The sequence below is a fragment of the Gobio gobio genome, assembly GCF_949357685.1.
Source record: "Gobio gobio genome assembly, chromosome: 8".
Classification (NCBI taxonomy): Eukaryota; Metazoa; Chordata; class Actinopteri; order Cypriniformes; family Gobionidae; genus Gobio; species Gobio gobio.
In genome coordinates, this window is record NC_137114.1 from 47,339,216 (window position 1) to 47,359,429 (window position 20,214).

A 20,214-nucleotide genomic window follows, 5' to 3' on the forward strand; every position below is an offset into this window, starting at 1 on the left:
TAACTGAAATGTTCTACCAGTAGATGAAAAAAAGCATTTCACTGATCTTTCATTTATTGTAATGTTTTTGTCCAGAGATTATGTATGGTGCTGTACTTTTTTAATGTACGCTAGGAATTTATTACACATTGATATAGTAGTATATTAAAGTTTTCTAGATTTCGAAGTGTGTATGTGTCTTAACATTTATATTTAATGATTTTGCACATTTTATACCATTTTGAATACTAAAAAACAGCACATTCTTGACATGTCGACTACACAAACCAAACTCTTCGAGTCTCGGCTACAACTCCAATGTTTGAGGGCAGGTCAAAGTACACATTGTTCACAGGCAGCCAACAAAAAACATGTGCCCGTTGATCTTTAAAACTTTGCAGACCTACTATATTTATAAAAAAAAAAAAAAAAAAACTATAAAACATTGCCGGAAAGGTAATATTTGAAAAAGCACAATAGGGGAGCTTTAAGAATATGCGGCCCCTTTAAGAAATATGACACCGCGCGCACTGAGCATGCGCAGAAGAGAGAAACGCGAGAGACGAGAGCAGACTCTCCAGTTGAAGCTGAAAGCGACGCTGTTAAAGAACGTGAATGAAGGACAAAAGTGGAATATTTTCTCCGGATGCCTTATATTTCCAGTCTGCAGGTGAGAGATGTTTCTCAGATTACAGAGTTTAACATTAATCAGCTCCAGAGCTTACATGTTAAAGGACCAATGTAATGAAATGTGTGTCCTGGTTTATTATTAGAGTGTAATAATATGTTATTCACAAACTCTGACTCTATTTCGCCAATAAAATGTGCTTAATGTGCCACTTTACAGAAGATCTCAGCATAATGAATGAGGTGAAAACAGGGAACTTTTGGAGACAAAGAGGCTTTTCAGCAGCTCAGTTAAACATGATGGTCCTGAGTTGTCCAAACCTTGTTTTAAATGCAGTTAATATCTAACTTGTATCAAAATACTCCGTATTCCTGACAGAAAACATGTGTTCACCTAATTTAAGTTTAAATGTACAGTGAGGCAAAAAAGTATTTAGTCAGCCACCAATTGTTTAAGTTCTCCCACTTAAAAAGATGAGAGGCCTGTACTTTTCATCATAGGTACACTTCAAATATGAGAGACAGAATGAAAAAAAAAATACATTGTCTGATTTTTAAAGAATTTATTTGCAAATTATGGTGGAAAATAAGTATTTGGTCAATAACAAAAGTTAATCTCAATACTTTGTTATATACCCTTTGTTGGCAATGACAGAGGTCAAACGTTTTCTGTAAGTCTCCACAAGGTTTTTACACTCTGTTGCTGGTAGTTTGGCCCATTGCTCCATGCAGATCTCCTCTAGAGCAGTGATGTTTTGGGGCTGTCGCTGGGCAATACGGATTTTCAACTCCCTCCAAAGATTTTCTATGGGGTTGAGATCTGGAGACTGGCTAGGCCACTCCAGGACCTTGAAATGCTTCTTACGAAGCCACTCCTTCATTGCCCGGGTGGTGTGTTTGGGATCATTGTCATGCTGAAAGACCCAGCCACGTTTCATCTTCAATGCCCTTGCTGATGGAAGGAGGTTTTTACTAGGGATGCACCGATATGATTTTTTGGGGTGATACCGATACCGATTTTAACAAACAATAATTGGCCGATACCGATATTTGTCACTTATCCTCTTATTTGAAATTTTGTAATTTAAAATAAAGTATTTTTAAAGTAAAAAAAACAAAAAAAAAAAAAAACATTACATTAACTTATAGCCTACTAGCTAGTTTATTGCTGCATTATCAAATAATTTCTAATGAACATTCTCTGCATCCTTTTAACATTCAGCAGGCCAACACACACACACACACACACATATATATATATATATTTACAAAAGAAAATATGAAATAAACAGTGCTTTTTAAGTAGGTTTAATGTTAAATAGCACTGCATATTCTTCACTGTATAAATTAAATGCATATATTATTATTACATTGAGACATAGCTCTTCTGTACAACATTAATCCTGTCACAATTACTTTGTTGAACTGAACTTTTATTTTGGTTTGTTAAACTGAACTTTTATTTTGGTTTGTTAAACTGAACTTTTATTTTGACGGGTTGTCGTGTGCTTCGAGTTCCTGTGTGTGTGTTTTGATATGACGATAGATTTTGTCGAATAAAACGGTAAAATGCTCATGAAGTGACTGGAGATGCATTCGTGTCTCATATTGAGGTGGCAGAGGCTGAAAAACACAGCGAGTTTCAGTGTGTGTGTGTGTGTGAGAGAAAGAGGTAACATTAGGCTAAATGAAGCCGCGCATCTCCATTCATTCACAGAGACAGAGAAACATACAGGATTCATATTTAAGCAGTCTTTTTGTGGCTTAATATTCACAGACACTAGTATATATCACGATTGATTTAAGTGTACTGACCAAGTTCCCAAAGTTTTATTTATTCATCAAAACATTCCATGCCATTCCGCATAATGCAGTAAATTCCGTTTTCCTGACTGGATTCTGTCCGCATCGCGGAAATGAATCCTTATGAAAGTTTAGTCAAGAGTAGTGAGCGATTTATTTTTTTGTTTGTTGGTCTTTTGTTGTTTGATAAACATTAAAACACAGACAACAGCGCAACAGGAATATTACATATAATCTAGGATTATGCAGCAGACATTATACAGCTCAGTGCCTTTACGCAGTTCATTAATAAACCATCGGTTTGTTAAATCAGCCTTTCTCATGATACAGCCGACATGGCGATGGTTGTAAATTGATAAAAAATCGTCCGATAAATATCGTCGGCCGATACAATGGTGCATCCCTAGTTTTTACTCAAAATCTCACGATACATGGCCCCATTCATTGTTTCCTTTACACGGATCAGTCGTCCTGGTCCCTTTGCAGAAAAACATCCCCAGCGCATGATGTTTCCACCCCATGCTTCACAGTAGGTATGGTGTTCTTTGGATGCAACTCAGTACTCTTTTCTCCTCCAAACATGACCAGTTGAGTTTTTACCAAAAAGTTATATTTTGGTTTCATCTGACCATATGACATTCTCCCAATCCTCTTCTGGATCATCCAAATGCTCTCTAGCAAACTTCAGACGGGCCAGGGCATGTACTGGCTTAAGCAGGGGGACACGTCTGGCACTGCAGGATTTGAGTCCCTGGCGGCGTAGTGTGTTACTGATGGTAGCCTTTGTTACTTTGGTCCCAGCTCTCTGCAGGTCATTCACTAGGTCCCCCTGTGTGGTTCTGGGATTTTTGCTCACCATTCTTGTGATAATTTTGACCCCACGGGGTGAGATCTTGCGTGGAGCCCCAGATCGAGGGAGATTTATCAGTGGTCTTGTATGTCTTCAGTTTTCTAATAATTGCTCCCACAGTTGATTTCTTCACACCAAGCTGCTTACCTATAGCAGATTCAGTCTTCCCAGCCTGGTGCAGGTCTACAATTTTGTTTCTGGTGTCCTTTGACAGTTCTTTGTTCTTGGCCATAGTGTAGTTTGGAGCCTGACTGTTTGAGGTTGTGGATAGGTGTCTTCTATACTGATAACGAGTTCAAACAGGTGCCATTAATACAGGTAAAGAGTGGAGGACAGAGGAGCCTCTTAAAGAAGAAGTTACAGGTCTGTGAGAGCCAGAAATCGTGCTTTTTTGTAAGTGACCAATTACTTATTTTCCACCATAATTTGCAAATAAATTCTTTAAAAATCAGATGTGATTTTCTTTTCTTTTTTTCTCATTCTGTCTCTCATAGTTGAAGTGTACCTATGATGAAAATTACAGGCATCTCTCATATTTTTAAGCCCCACTGTAAATGCAATTGAAGTAATCCAACGTAAATTCAGTAACTTATCTTTGATTTCTCCAGATCTGGTCCTGTGGGCGTCAGTATCTCACAGTGATCACAGTTCACACCTGCAGTGAAGCCCCTCCCACAACAATTCACCAATAAATACTGGGAATATTCACATCATCCTACAAGAGAAGGACAAACTCCAGGTGTAGCAGCTGAAATCTGTGTGACTGTTAAAGATGGAGTTTATTAAAGAGGAGATTGAAGACATGAGTTATCCAGAACCATCCAGAATAAAAGATGAAGATACTGAGGAACAAATAGGTTGGTGTCCATTCTTGATTCTTCATTACTGACTGCATTTAGTAGCTGTGTAATAATAATCAGTATATGGATGATAAATGATAGAGAAATGCATATAAATGATCATAACCCAGATTTAATTATATTAACAAGTGAATGACAGAAGGGAAGTTATTAAACATAATTTTGGGAGCAGTACGCCCATCTAATCTTCCAATTAATACCAAGGTATAAAACCAGCAGCTTACCTCTTCCTGTTGTTAGTTCTTGCAGCATCCCTGCTCCCCCTTTTTTATAAATCGGGGGCAATCGGAGCTCGGGTATAATATCCTTTCCGAGCCCCTCTATAACAGACAACAAGCCAAATCTGTTTACCACTTTCACTAAGATTATATGGGCACACAAACTCGTGAACTGACTTTTGCACATCAAATATACTTAATACTCACACTGACAGATACCAATGTCTTGTTTTCTACTGAGTGTTTTTAATTTTTTACATTTAACCTCCTTGACCTGTTTCTGACTGCTTAATATGTTTATTTTAGACCAGATGGAAGTGAAGGAACAACGACACAAACTAAAAGACATAAAGAAACTCTGTGACTTCAAAACTCAAGAAACAAAAGCCAAAAAGCTGCACACCTGCTCTCAGTGTGGAAAGAGTTTCCAAAATAAAAAAGATTTGAACAGACACATGAGAGTTCACACCGGAGAGAAACCGTACACATGCACTCAGTGTGGAAAGAGTTTTACTGATGCATCAGGTCTCAGGAATCATCTGCGCATTCACACTGGAGAAAAGCCATTTAACTGTGATCAGTGTGGTAAAGATTTTATTTCTTCATCAAATCTAAAATTACATCTGATAGTTCATTCAGGTGAGAAGCCTCATGTGTGTTCTCTCTGTGGAAAGAGTTTTCCACGGCTGAGCAGTTTTAAACTGCACCAGAAAACACATGATGGAGTGAGAGATCATGTGTGTTGTGACTGTGGGATGAGCTTTACTACAACTGGCAATCTGAAACAGCACCAAAGAATTCACACTGGAGAAAAACCTTACAAGTGCTCATATTGTGACAAGAGTTTCGCTCGGCCTAGTAACCTGAAAGAACATGAGCGAGTTCATACTGGAGAGAAACTGTACCACTGTACTGAGTGTGGAAAGAGTTTTACTCAATCATCAAATCTTAGTTATCATCTGCGCTTTCACTCTGGAGAAAAACCATTTAACTGTGATCAGTGTGGTGAAGGTTTTAAATTATCATCACATCTAAAACTACACCTGAAAGATCATTCAGATGAGAAGCCTCATGTGTGTTTTCTCTGTGGAAAGAGTTTTTCGCTGCTGAACAGTTTTAAAGATCACCAGAAAACACATGATGAAGTGGGAGATCATATGTGTTATTACTGTGGGAAGAGCTTTAATGCAACTGGCGATCTGAAACGGCACCAAAGAATTCACACTGGAGAAAAACCTTTCAAGTGCTCATATTGTGACAAGAGTTTCACTCAGTCTGCAACCCTGAAATCACATGAGCGAGTTCACACTGGAGAGAAGCCGTACCACTGCACTCAGTGTGAGAAGAGTTTCAGAGATGCATCAGGTTTAAAAAAGCATCTCTTTATTCACACTAGGAGAAAGGACATTTAAATGTTTATTGTACACTGTAAAAAATGATTTGTTAGTTTGACTGGAAAAAGTAAGTTACCTGGTTGCCTTAAAATTTTGAGTTCATTAAAACTAAAAATGTAAGTTATTACAATGAGTGATTTTGTTATTTCAACTAATATTTTGTTCTTTAAATTAAATATAATTTATTTAACTTAACATTGTTTTGTTGTCATAACTTAAGATTAAATATTGTATCAACTTATTCAAGCAATCAAAGAGAGTTAACTTACACATTTAAGTTCAATAAACTGAATTTAATATTATATGAACAAACAATTTTATATTGTGCACTAAGCTTAACTACATATAGTTTGTTGTAACAATTAACTAAGAAGTTTACATGGTTGCCTTAAAATTTTGAGTTAAATAAACTTCAACCCAAGTTAACGTGACAAAAGCTTTTTTTTTTTTTTTTACTAATTCTGGAATAACAGAGCACAAATAAACCAATATTTTAACATTCACATTTATTATAACATTCTCAAAAAATGTATTCATTGAATTGTCTGACAAGTACATTATATATTTAACTACAGCTTGAATTACAATAGAATTAAAAACAATAAACAATTAAAATGCAAATCATTCGCTCAAAAACAACGTTTTCCTGTTTAATAAAACGGAACAAGTATGGAGTATGCAAGTATGCTTAGCCTAATAAAGTGAATGAAATGAAAACTTTTCACAAACAACCCACAAAATCCAGCCATTAGTCATAACAAATCTCAATACAAAATCAATAACATTTTATAATGAAAATTAAGCTTACAACTGTTCTGTTACAAAGATGTCATATATCAACTCTCCAAAAATTGTGGATGAATAAACACTTTTTATAACTAATTCAATGATTTAGTGTATGTGAAGGAAATGTAAATTAATGAGTGTAATGAGAAGAAAAAATAAACTTACATTGAAGTTGCATATCATTGAACATATTGAATTTCTCATATTGATTGCATTAGAGCTAGCAAAGACTTTTATTTCATTCTGAGATTTTGTCCTCAAAGTTGACTGGGTTTGAGTAGGGGAGAGTAAAATCCTCTTCCACTAAACAATGAACAGTTTGTTCCTTACTCCGTGAACTCTGGCCGAACATGCCTCACCACCAATTTTCATGAGCACTTTTTTGGCATGTATATTTGACCTCCTTGGGGTAAGTGATGTTCAGAGCATAAAGAAGCCCCATTAGTAGAGCAATTGCATTTGACAAATCCTTTAAGTTGTAAAACACAACTTCCTCCTCTAACACCACAGCCACATCAACGATTTCCTTTGGGAGGAGGTTTGGAGTGTTCTCTGTGACCACCAAGAGTCCAACATTCATCCCCTTCACCACCTCTTCCTCATCAGTTGGCTAATGAGAGAAGAAGGAAATTACTATCAATAAAAAATTTACAAAGCATTTGTAGGCTAACAATTAATCAATTTTAAACAGAGACCTGCCCACATCAGAATAATATGTGATAATAATATTATGAATAATAATCTATAGTACAATTAATGGTAAATGTTCTTTAATGTTTTAATTATTTTAAAACAATAATGATTTAATAAATTAAGGTCTTGGCCACATCAGTTTAAGATATCTTTAAAATATTTCAGTTGCTCCAAAGAACTTTACAGTATTCCTGGGGTAGACCCCCTCCACTGAAAAAATAAGGTATGACGTTTTAGCATCAATACGGTGATGTGTACAACCGCGATAACCAGTAGAAAAAATCCTTAAGCATTGAGCCCTAACTTTATTAAAGTATTAAAACAAACATGAAATTTACATACCTCACACATTTTTATGAACTTGGACGGTTAATTTTTAAGCAAGAAAGGCAGTCCAAGAAGGACAATTGCTCTTCTACGTTGGCTTGAGCTCTGCAATGAATAACATAGTTTTAAACAAAATCTGTGAACTAGTAGTCATAAACCAATTTTTCCACTGTCAGGCCATTTCAAGCCAGGGCTAACAGCGTGCCGGGGAGGGGGCTAATAGCCGCAGAACTCAAGCACCGACGCTAATATCAAGTTGCGTTTCCACTGATGGGCCAGTAGCCACGCTGTGCTTCCCTACAACCCACCACTTCACCAGCTTACTGAAAACTAGTTAGATCCCAAAATGAGCATGACAGACATCAACGTTTGGTATTTACTTAATGTACCAGGAGTGCACATCAATCAAATTGATCATTTCACATAAAAAAGAACAAACACCTAAAAGCTGCAGCTGCTTCCAAGCATTTGCGACGGACGGAAGGGTTGACGGAAGTGGGCGTGTCTGTACTTTTATTTACTTTTGTTTTATACAAAATATTCAATCAACCATCACAAACTATGCACCATTTGAAAGCTAAAACACTCACTCCTGTTCTGAGCGTATTTTTGCAATAAATACACCATAGAGGAAAGGGTTAAATTAAATGCTAAAGGACCAGCCATTTAAACGTCAACATAGGCCCTCTCCCAAATGACACACTTCATGTGCACTTTCGGTCTTGTGGACTTACAATGGCTGCTGCATGCACGTGTCCGTTAAGTCCACGAGACCGCAGGGTGTCCCATTTGTCATTTTAGGTCTCAGAAGAGTGCTCGCGAGCGCCCTTTGTGGTCGATATGCACCCTTGATGCGCACTTCTGCCGAGTCCGCACTGGTGCGGGTTACACAGCGGACTTCGTCTCATTAGTCAAATCGGCATTACGTTGTGAAAGTGCGGACTCAGAATAAGACTGTGAGGGTTTAGGGTGCCATTTGGGACAGGTAATAAACGCAGTACTCATCTTTCATCTCCAATCGTTCAGATCAGATTGGACAAATCCAAGAAACACCAGCATACATGTCAGTATAAGGATCCACTCTTCAAAATGCATCCCACTTTTTAATCCAAAACAACGAAAAAATTGGGAAGAAAAAAAAAATACTCATTTGCTTGCATGAGCATTTTTGAGTTAGAGTAATCAACCATGTCTATTTTCAATGAAATATCGATTCGAATCAGTTTCTGACGATATCCCCTGTACTTTGGACTCTTACTGTGAAAGGACAACTCCGGTGAAAAATGAACCTAGGGGTAATTAACACATGGTTACCGAGAAGATCGTTCTCTGGGATGCGTTTTCATGAAAATTGAATGTAAAGAGTTTTATCTCTAAAAACAGATTAGCTTATAACGCTAGTATATGGGGCACAGAATAAGTCAAATTAAATCGCTAGTTAATACCACTAACAAAGCTCAAAATAGCCTCACACTAACACGGTAGCATAATGAGGGTCCCTACATGCAAACCGAAGCATTGAGAACTTTGTAAGTGTCCAAACAGTTTAATAAGAAGATACTTTATAAAGAGTAGATTACGCGTATACAGACAGGAGCCATCTTGGAAAACAGTTAGACGAGTCGAGCCACGAACGCTGTGCTAAGAGAGCTGGTTGATATTGGCAGAGAGCGTTATGCGTGCTACTTAATGCACCCGGTAGAGGTCTTCACGGGTCCAAAATTTCATACCCGACCCCGAAGAGACCCGTAATGTGCTAAACTGAACCGACCCGGACCCGTCTATTATTTAAAAAGCTGGACCCGGACCAGTGCAGATCCGAGCAATGCCAAAAATGTAGTACCCTGAACCGACCTGGACCCGTCTATTATTTAAAAGCTGGAACCGAACCCGGCGTGAAGACACAGACCCAGCTGGAACCGATTGTCACATATTCCACAATAAACTGATATTAACAAGTCAATAGACAAGTTGCGAAACGTATAACTTTTTGTTTTACCTATAGCCGTCGTCTCCCTTGTAACGTTACTTGATTGTGATGCATTGCATCCTTGCCAAAAAGTTAAATCCATGTTATTCCTCTCTTGTTATTCCAAGCATGCTTAATTCACTCATCATTTCAGCTTTAAAAGTCCACTTTATGTCACGGTGACGGATGACAAATGCGTCTTTGCAGATTTGCATTTCGCCTCAAGTTAACTCGCATAATAACTATGACTGTTTGCCTTTTTGAACTATAATAACGATTGCTTGTTCGGTGGCCGCTGACATGAGCATTATTTATTTGCTATCATCTCTGTGAGCCGAGTCTGACCACCAAAACTTTAAGATTAAACAAGACGGTTCATTCATATTATTATTAAAGTCACTCACTGCGGAGCTCGGGTTGCCATAGAAACATGACACTCTCTTGAGACTGCACATGCGCGTTGGCTGGAGCAACCTGAAATATTCGCTTTTTTACGCAAAAAGCTTTTGAGCATTTGAGCATCATAGAAAACATTTGTGACAGTTCACCTGAGATGTTGTTGCTGATTTGAAATATATTATTTAAATATAAGTTCAAATCAAACTTCAACAGTGCGTCACACGTAGGCTAATAGAGATTGCTAATGTGTCGTCATCATGACGTATTCCCAGTGGTAAACGCAAAGCATTTTGGGAATCCGCGGCACAACGGGCGCCGGGCGCCAGACTTCTTTGCATGGAGGGAAGAAAGCAGTGTTCAAGATGCCGTCTACCTGCTGTGTTATAAACTGCAATAGTCGTTCTCACGATAGAAGTGGCATAAAGCTTAAGAACGGGATATACAAATATAAGTAAACACTTTGCAGTTTGAATGATGTCCTGTATGAACAAAATGACGGAGTATATTTTTAGTGTCCACTGTTCGATTGCGCCCGCTCCCCCCTCTCTCAGGCCGGCTACACACTGCAATCGTGGCGTTTTCTGTGTCTGCACACCAGAAGCGTGTCTGACGGCGATGCTGCTGCTAGGTGACGAAGTGGAAGGCCTATACTTCATGTTAAACGCTTCGAACACGCGTGCGTGTCGCGTGAAAGATAGGCGTCTGTTCTATTTCCAGCATGCACACGTTTTCCGCGTCTCACGCAGGCAGTGTGCACGCTCTAACCTGTTAACATGGGAGCCGAAATAAAAATGGACACGCCACCCTTGCAGTGTGTAGCCGGCCTCACTCTCACACACACAGACAGGTTTGTTCAATTCGGACTGCATGCAGATAGATGAGAGAGAGCGAGAAGTGTGGTGCTTAAAACATTAGCATAACTTTGAACGGACGACAATTTTCTGCCCCACTTTTACAATCTCCAGGTCCTAGACCCATCCATCTGTAAAAAAGACTGCAGCGACTTGAATTCTGAAAACTTTGCGTGTGTGTGTGTACGCACTAACAACACTTAATATCATGTATTTGTATATATGGGTGCTGGAAGTTGGGCAACAGTTTGACGTCCCTTGAACAGTCGCTCAGCTCGTAAGGATCCAGTCATTTGATTCCCTTTTTCTCATCAGATCTCGTCTTTGCATTAGGATTTAGTTTTAGGCAATATGGTCCGACAATGTTTTCTTTAGCCCGCTGCATTTTGTAGGATTATATTCTGTTTTTCTCTCTAATGTTTAATTATTTTCATGCCAGAACACTAGCCTGCTATGCCAGGCCATGTAAACGGGCCAAACGTACCCATAATTCTTTGCATTCTGATGACGTTGCCGCCCATTTGGTCACATGTCTTAGCGATCTCTATACACTTGACAGCACTTACTTTTTTATCATGTTTGTCCACAATATGCTTGAAGGATGCCCAGACAGAAGAGGTGCCCGTGGGTTTAACTTCTTTATATTTTTTTTTTTTGTAGCTTTTTTCGCACATCTCTCATGAAGGTATCCATTATTATTACCGTGCGCTTGCAGAGAGAGCGCGCGCGCGCGCGAGAGAGAGAGAGCGCGTGAGGCGAGTGAGCAAGAGAGAGAGATCGCTCGTGTTTTTCTTCTTTCTTTTTTTTAAACCTTATTTCCCGGCTCACACTTTTCTTATCCTAATTTTACAAGTTGCAAGTTACAAAAAACACACAAGCAGTGCTGACTGACTCTGATCACCGGCAGTGTTCTCCGAGTCCGGATCGACTCGGGTATTACACACAGGGCCCTATCTTGCACCCAGCGCAATTGACTTTGTACACCGACGCATGTGTCATTCCTATTTTGCACCCGCGCAAAGCGCGCTTTTCCCTCCACAGAAGCACGTCGCTAAACTAGTGAATGAACTTGCGCTTCCTGGGCGGTTCAGCGCAAAAAAGGAGGCGTGTTCCGGCGCAAACAATCCCTGGTGCTATTTTGCTGTTCCATTAAACAATTGCGCCACTGACCAGAAAAAACCTAGTCTAAAGTCAGTGGCGCGTTGCGCGTTGTTCATTATGCTATTTTAAGGGCGCATGCTTGACCATAATGTATAGCGTGCACAACGCGCATACACTTTGCTCCTGTAACCTACACAGATGCAACAGTTATTTTTGCAAATCATAAATTGTTACACTAAAAAAATATTAACACATGAGATAACGGAAATCATTGTGGTGTGCCACGAAGATGTGAAAAAATAGGCATAAATCTAGCTTACAAATGATTCAGGCTAATTGTAATAATTAAGGATAAGACCTGTTTGCCCAATAGTGGCAAGACATATATGTATATAAGGACATCTGACAAATTGGTTTGTCCGTCAAGAACCAGGAAAAAAAATCGACTGAAAAACTGAAAAAACTGAAAGACTGAAAAAAAAAAAAGACTGTGAAATCACCTTTACCATAATGTACAACATTACAACTTCACTTCTCTGTCTTTCACTGCTCTTACAAGCACATCAGTCTCCTCGGCTGTGAACCGCTCCTGGCGTGCGCCTGGTAAATACGCCATAATAATAGCAATCCATAATGGAACTTGCGCACCTGCTTTTAAAGGGAATGTTGGATGACGCTCTGATTGGTTTATTCACGTTACGCCCAAACCACACCTATGAATAATGAAGCTACTTCAGACCAACCCATTTTAGATTTGCGCCGGGCGCAAGAGCCATTTATCCCGCTGGGAAAATAGCAACAGCGCCGAGACCCGCCCACAAAGTTACTTGCGCTTCGCGCTTTGACACTTGCGTTTCAGATCGTTAAAATAGGGCCCACAATGTTAAACAGACCCGGGACCCGAAGTAATAGATTGGGACCCGACCCGGACCCGGCTGATCATTTAAAATATAGACCCGAACCCGTACGGGTCCCGGGTCCACGGGTCTCGGGGGCCCCGTGAAGACCTCTAGGACCCAGGCGCCTCGCATTTTAACTGCCTGCTGCACCTCACGTTTTTGAAGGAGAGCTCTTAGCAAATGAAGTTGAAAAAAAATCAACTCTAAGCAGAAAAGTGCCCGACATCATCGCGTTTTTTTCTCCATTGTCCAATCGAATGAATGGAGAGGCGGGCCTTCCGTTGTGGTGACGGTTATCTTGATTAGACTTACAGCACAGCTGATTCGGGGGTTGCCTAGAAACATAAAAAAAAACCTGCAGCGCACTGCTATTTTCTAAATAAAAAAACGTCAACCAAAAAAGGCAGTGTGGTGCGCCTCGCATTTTCAAACCTTCGTTCTGTGTGATCGGGGCCTAAATCATGGGCTAATTTTCATTTTTGGGCGAACTAACCCTTTAATGTGTTATTTAAGTAATAAATGGCAAGCATATAAAAAATAAATATCTAAACTCCTAATTTTTAATTGTATTTTATTTATTTATTAACTTATTTATTTATTCATTCATTCATTCATCTTTTTTTCTGATCCGAACCATGACTTGAAAACCGTAATGTGATCCATTGCACCACTAGTATTTTCCATAAAAATGTGTATTATCACAATGGTTAGCATAAGTAGATTAGATTCAAGTTTATTGTCATTACACATGTACAAGTACAATGCAACGAAATGAGTTCAGAGCGCCTCCGAGCCGCAGCTATTTAAAGCGCCGCCACATTTAGCTTTGCATAGAAATATATTTCTGCCTCATATGATGATCAGAATCTCCACCAAATCACAATATTCGCTGGTGTCTGAAAGTGAGTTTTGAACTGAATTTTTTTTAATTGTCTTAAACGTTGAAGTTAGCTGATAGCCTGATAAAATAACATGAGAAATGAGCAGCGGTGTTGAAACTCTCCTGACTCTGGTAAACTCTGCCTTTAGTCATGAAAATTCTTCAAGCCCCAGTTGGCCCACTTTGAACCAAGGTAGTCACTAGCACACTCACTTTTGGCCCAACAGTGGAAGCACGCCTATTGTTGTTGCATGGAAATTTTAATTAATCAGGCATGTGACTTTTTTTCTAAAAACAGCATTTTTCTAAAAATAAATTCACATACTAACATCATCGTCAAGAGACTGAATCAGGTTCTTGAGTTCTCCAATGTTTTTGGCTCAGTACAACCGCAGAAATCCTGGCAGGTACTCATCAAGCCCATCGTGGTCTGTGGACACTATGCGTTGAAATTCTGCTGCAATCTATAAAAATGCCAGACCCCACAATTAGGTAATGGTTGTCTGTAAGAGATAAGAATTTATGCAAAGAAGGATAATCTGAAAGATATATTCATTGAATGTATTTTGGCCAAAGCAGTGATAAGCCTATCCAGTTTAGCCCACATAGACCACCACTGTTGTGCTTATTGTGTGAAGAGTTTTGAAAGTAACCCAAGTACTGAAAAAATGGGTCCTAACAATTGTAAAAAAAATAAATAATAATATTTAAGGGAAAAAGCTATGTACAAATAGTACATTTTACTATTGTGAGAAAAATAGTGTTTTAAGTTTAAGATTAGGTAGTTAAAAGAGCCAGTTTATAATGTTGGGCAATACTGTATTAACAAAGTAACCCATGTTTTAGTCAAGAATGCTAACCTGCCCTGCTCTCGGTTACGGAGGCACTGAGACAGGCAAGAGCAGCTTCCAAGTCCACAGTACTCATCTTACTGGATTTATCCGCTGCTTTTGACTTAGTTAACCACCAGATCCTCCTGTCAACTCTCATGAAGATGGGAATCTCAGGAACTGCTCTCCAGTGGTTCAAGTCTTACCTCTCAGGTAGGTCCTTCAGGGTGTCATGGAGAGGTGAAGTGTCTAAGTCACATCATCTAGCCACTGGCGTTCCCCAGGGCTTAGTGCTTGGACCACTCCTCTTCTCCATCTACATGTCATCACTAGGATCTGTCATTCAGAAACATGGCTTTTCCTATCACTGCTATGCCGACGACACTCAACTCTACTTCTCATTTCAACCAGATGATCCTACGGTTGGTGTTCATATCGCTGCCTGCCTAACAGACATTTCTTCCTGGATGAAGGAACATCATCTGCAACTCAACCTTGCAAAGACAGAACTGCTTGCGATCTCAGCCAACCCAGCACTTCACCACAGTCTCTCCATTCAGCTAGGATCATCAACCATAACTCCGCCCAGGACAGCCAGGAACCTTGGAGTTTTGATTGATGATCAGCTAAAATTCACTGACCACATTACTGCAACAACCCGCAAAGTCCTGTAGATTTGCGCTATAGAACATTAGGAAGATTAGACCCTTCCTATCAGAGCAGGCCGCATAACTCCTGGTCCAAGCTCTTGTTCTGTCCAGACTGGACTACTGTAATGCTCTTTTAGCGGGCCTTCCATCATGCACTATCAAACCCTTGCAACTGATCCAGAATGCAGCAGCGAGGGTGGTCTTTAACGAGCCGAAGAGAGCGCACGTCACGCCGCTCCTCATCAGTCTGCACTGGCTGCCAAAAGCCGCTCGCATCAAATTCAAGGCACTGGTGCTCGCCTACAAAGCCACCACTGGCTCTGCACCAGTATACCTTAACTTGTTTGTTCAGACTTACACAACCTCCAGGAGCTTACGGTCTATAAATGAACGACGCCTTGTGGTGCCAGCAGCCATATCACCCTGTAGCCCAAGACTGGTTTCCCACTGAAGCTAAGCAGGGCTGAGTCTGGTTAGTACCTGGATGGGAGACCAAACTGGGAAAACTAGGTAGCTGCTGGTAGAGGTGTTAGTGAGGCCAACAGGGGGTGCTCACCCTGTGGTCTGTGTGGGTCCTAACGCCCCAGTATAGTGATGGGGACACTATACTGTAACAAGCACCGTCCTTCGGATGAGACGTTAAACCGAGGTCCTGACTCTCTGTGGTCATTCAAAATCCCAGGATGTCCTTCGATAAAGAGTAGGGGTGTAACCCCGGCATCCTGGCCAAAAAAATGTGCCCATTGGCCCCTGTCCATCATGGCCTCCTAATCATCCCCATATATATATATATACGATTGGTATCATCCCTCAGTCTCAGGGATCTCAACCAATTTGAAATGATTCGAGCTTTGTGACATAGTGCATTATCCTGCTGGAAGTAGCCATCAGAGGATGGGTACATGGTGGTCATAAAGGGATGGACATGGTCAGAAACAATGCTCAGGTAGGCCGTGGCATTTAAATGATGCCCAATTGGCACTAAGGGGCCTAAAGTGTGCCAAGAAAACATCCCCCACACCATTACACCACCACCACCAGCCTGCACAGTGGTAACAAGGCATGATGGATCCATGTTCTCATTCTGTTTACGCCAAGTCAGACCAGGCCACATTTTTTCCAATCTTCAACTGTTCAATTTTGGTGAGCTTGTGCAAATTGTAGCCTCTTTTCCCTATTTGTAGTGGAGATGAGTGGTACCCGGTGGGGTCTTCTGCTGTTGTAGCCCATCCGCCTCAAGGTTGTGCGTGTTGTGGCTTCACAAATGCTTTGTTGCATACCACGGTTGTAACGAGTGGTTATTTCAGTCAAAGTTGCTCTTCTATCAGCTTGAATCAGTTGGCCCATTCTCCTCTGACCTCTAGCATCAACAAGGCATTTTCGCCCACAGGACTGCCGCATACTGGATGTTTTTCCCTTTTCACACCATTCTTTGTAAACCCTAGAATGGTTGTGCGTTAAAATCCCAGTAACTGAGCAGATTGTGAAATACTCAGACCGGCCCGTCTGGCACCAACAACCATGCCACGCTCAAAATTGCTTAAATCACCTTTCTTTCTTTCCCATTCTGACATTCAGTTTGGAGTTCAGGAGATTGACTTGACCAGGACCACACCCCTAAATGCATTGAAGCAACTGCCATGTGATTGGTTGATTAGATAATTGCATTAATGAGAAATTGAACAGGTGTTCCTAATATTCCTTTAGTTGAGTGTATTCATCACTGTTGGGATATGCCTTAACAGCATAAATAGCTTCTTCCAGCTTGTCGAGAATGTCTTTGTTCATGTTCAAAAGAGATCCATCTTATAAGTTTGCCTCATTTACATGCTTGAGCTTCAGTTCAACATCGGAAGAGAAATTGGGTAGGACAAATGGATCCAAAGAGTTTGACATCACTACTGTAACACAAGGTTGCAAGATAAATAGAAGACAAGGATGACCTGTATTTAATGGGCATCTTAGCAATCACTAGCCTGGCGTGGCCATACTCAATTCTAGTCAGAATATGAGTCTGGTACCGCTCCATTGAGCTTTGATTATGGGGCGTGTTTCAACCGAGCCAGGAAAGACCTCAATTGGATAGACCCACAACCAATCAGAGCAACGGAGCGACGCGTAACGTTAGTTGTCAAATGTCAACAGAACTCAACTGCACTGTGTTGCCAAGTCCGTGTTTTTCTCCATGTCCGCGGGTTGAAGCAACCCCAATTATGTGATTATATAAACCCAGGAATGCAAATTTTAGCAGGCAACCATGCCAAAATAACATATTTTGCCAACCAAACGCCATTTTTTCCGGAGAACCCCCCGGAAAGTTATTGTTTTGGGCTATAGTTTTGAGTAGCAATTGTGCGCGACATTGCAAAAACACTTGGCAACCCTGTCTGCACGCACGCTGGATTAAGTAACGTTACAAGAAAAACATGAGTGTAAACGATCTTTGCCAGTAATAAAAGAATTTAAGGATACACAGAGTACTTACCAACACGATCATCGTTTCTGAGAGAAATAGTGAAGGTGAATGCATATACGAACAAGTTCTCCGTTTAGGATAAGAGCAAATTGAACCCAAGAGCCTTCGATGACGTGGATGATTACGTTACTGTTGATCATCTGTCCATCATCGTCTAAAGCCCGCCCTGACAATTTCATTGGTCCGAACAGTTTCTGTTCGGGCATAATTACTCCTCTATGGAGCGAGTCCAGACCGAATTGCCCGAGCAAACATTTTTGTGGGCGGGGCTAAATTCGGCTGGCATCCAGGCTAAGCAATCACCCAATAGATACCGCAAATCTTGTGGGTTTTTTTCGAAGTACCTAGAGGGCTGCAAATTTCGAAATCATCGACATATAAGAAATTCTTCCCCAGCAAAGAGATGATTCTCTTTGTAATACAAACTGTCATAAAATGATCTATACTGACCAGTTTGTGAGCTTGATCTGATAACTTTATCTAGAACTTCATCTCGATTAAGCAACTCTGTAAGATTTTTTAAAAATTGGTACATAAATGAACTTTCTTTTTCTTGACATACTCAGTAGATTCAATGGCTGTGTAATTTTCTTTATAAAATGCTAACCTTTTATGATTTGTGCTCAATGGACCTGTACTTGAAAGAGAATCGAATGGATTTGTTTTCTGAATAATTTCAGACACCAAAGTCAGGACAGTGCTATATCAGGAATACAATTGTGCTGTTGTAGAACACTTCTAACTGACCTCTCGGAGGAATCTTGACCTAAAAGACTTATTTGATAAAGCTCTTCCACTGTCTCTTGAATAGCAGATTTGGATACATGCAAGACAGTTTGCATTCACAAGAACAATCTTCAAGGTCACTCTCCTCATCCAAAGATAACTCCAAATCAATTTGAGTGTGCTCAGCCTCTGCACTACAACTTGGATTCACCAACTGGGGTCCACAACGAACAAGTTCAACTCTTATGTCTTGTACACTAGATGTACTATGATACCTACTCTTGTGAGCTTTAAATGTGTTATACACGTTTGATTTGAAACAAAACTGTTTAAAAGGGCAGACCACAGTTTCTTTGTTCTTTGTGTGTTTTCCCAAGTGAATTAAATATTTAGTCAAATTAAAAGGCTCACAGAAGTTGCATAACTCACAGGCAAGTTGGGTGTTTACTGGCCCTGGATCTGAATGCCTTTTATGGTGAAACTAAGTGACGTTTTAAGGCCACATGAGTTCTGAACGAACAAGGGCAATCAGAGTAAATACAAGGAATCCGGCAAGACCTTCCACATTGTCCATGTTTAACTTTGTAATGTTTGATTAGAGTCCTTTGATTTCCTGAAGTGAATGCACAAAACTTACAGCTCCAAAGAATAAAAATAGATGTCCAGTTAGGGCTGGGCGATATGGACAAAAAGTCATATCCCGATATATTTAGGCTGAATATCGATATACGATATATATCCCGATATTTTTTCCGCAAAGTGAGAGCAAATGTTCAGTCAAAGTCAAAGCCAAATATGACGTCACAAGTAGTTTTATTGAAACCGGCCATTTCAGTGAACAGTTGCAAAATCAAATGAATAAATAGTAAACAGGTTTCTTCACCTGGTTCATAATTAAATGCTCAGCTGTTCAAATAACAATAAAATGTAAAAAAAAAAAAAAGTACCTTTTTTGAAATCAAAGCTCCATAAGGTGCACATTTAAATAAATAAAAAAATCTTAAAAATAGCCTATAAAATAAAATAGGCCAATCTTTTTCCGAAATAAATATATTTATATGAGAAAAGTACAATATCAAAAAAATTTAGTTTTACAACTATAAATGGCTTATTAAAATCCAATAACAGATTTTATTCTCCTTTCTAACAAATCCACAGATGCAAATAACGAACATTACAAAAGAATATGACAAACCCTAGTAACTTAAGGGCAGCATTACTGTTACAGACACGCTGTTTTCATCTCCCAGTCTTGAATGAAGTGAACTGTCACGCTCATGTAAGGCTCACACGTCCTGCTCGACCACATATCGCTGGTCAACGCAAAATGGGTCACGTTAGGGAGCCGGTCAGCAAGGCTCTGTCTGATTTCAGTGTACATTTGTGGCAGTGCTTCTCGTGGAAAGTAGTTGCGACTGGGAAGCTCATATCTCGGGTCCATAGTTTTCAGTAGCTTTTGGAATGCGACTTGTTCCACAGTTGCAACGGGGACCATATCTTTAGCAATGTGATAGGACACCGCTTTAGTTATAGTACACCACTTGACACTTTTCTTTTCATAAGGCACATTGCGGGAAAATGAAGTTTGCAGTGAGCTTTGTTTCGGGGCTGGAGCTTTATCGGGTTGTCGATGGCTTGCGGCTGTGGCTTCTGCAGCGCGCAGTTTCAAAGACTCTTCATACTGCAGTTTGTGCCACTGTTTTAGGTGGTGAAAAAGATTTGTAGTGCTTCCACCCCTGGCTGTAACTTGTTTATTGCACTCCCTACAAATAACGTGATGTTGTTGCTCATCTGATACTTTGAATCCTCTGCACGCTCCGCAGACGTAGTTGCTTCCTCCATGTTTGTTGAAGAGTGGCTCTGTGGCTTTGCCTGCCCCCTCCCCCCCTCGTAGAG

The 20,214-nt window shown here is 40.1% G+C and overlaps 1 protein-coding gene across 1 annotated transcript; it reads left to right on the forward strand.

The window, feature by feature from the left end:
* The first annotated feature begins 519 nt into the window (after positions 1-519).
* LOC307130671 (uncharacterized protein) lies at positions 520-6,701 on the forward strand. Its single transcript, XM_079823768.1, has 3 exons — positions 520-649; positions 3,868-4,116; positions 4,644-6,701. The coding sequence occupies exons 2-3, from the start codon at positions 4,032-4,034 to the stop codon at positions 5,747-5,749; spliced, it is 1,191 nt and encodes a 396-aa protein (XP_079679894.1). The 5' UTR covers positions 520-649; positions 3,868-4,031; the 3' UTR covers positions 5,750-6,701.
* The last annotated feature ends 13,513 nt before the right edge of the window (positions 6,702-20,214 follow it).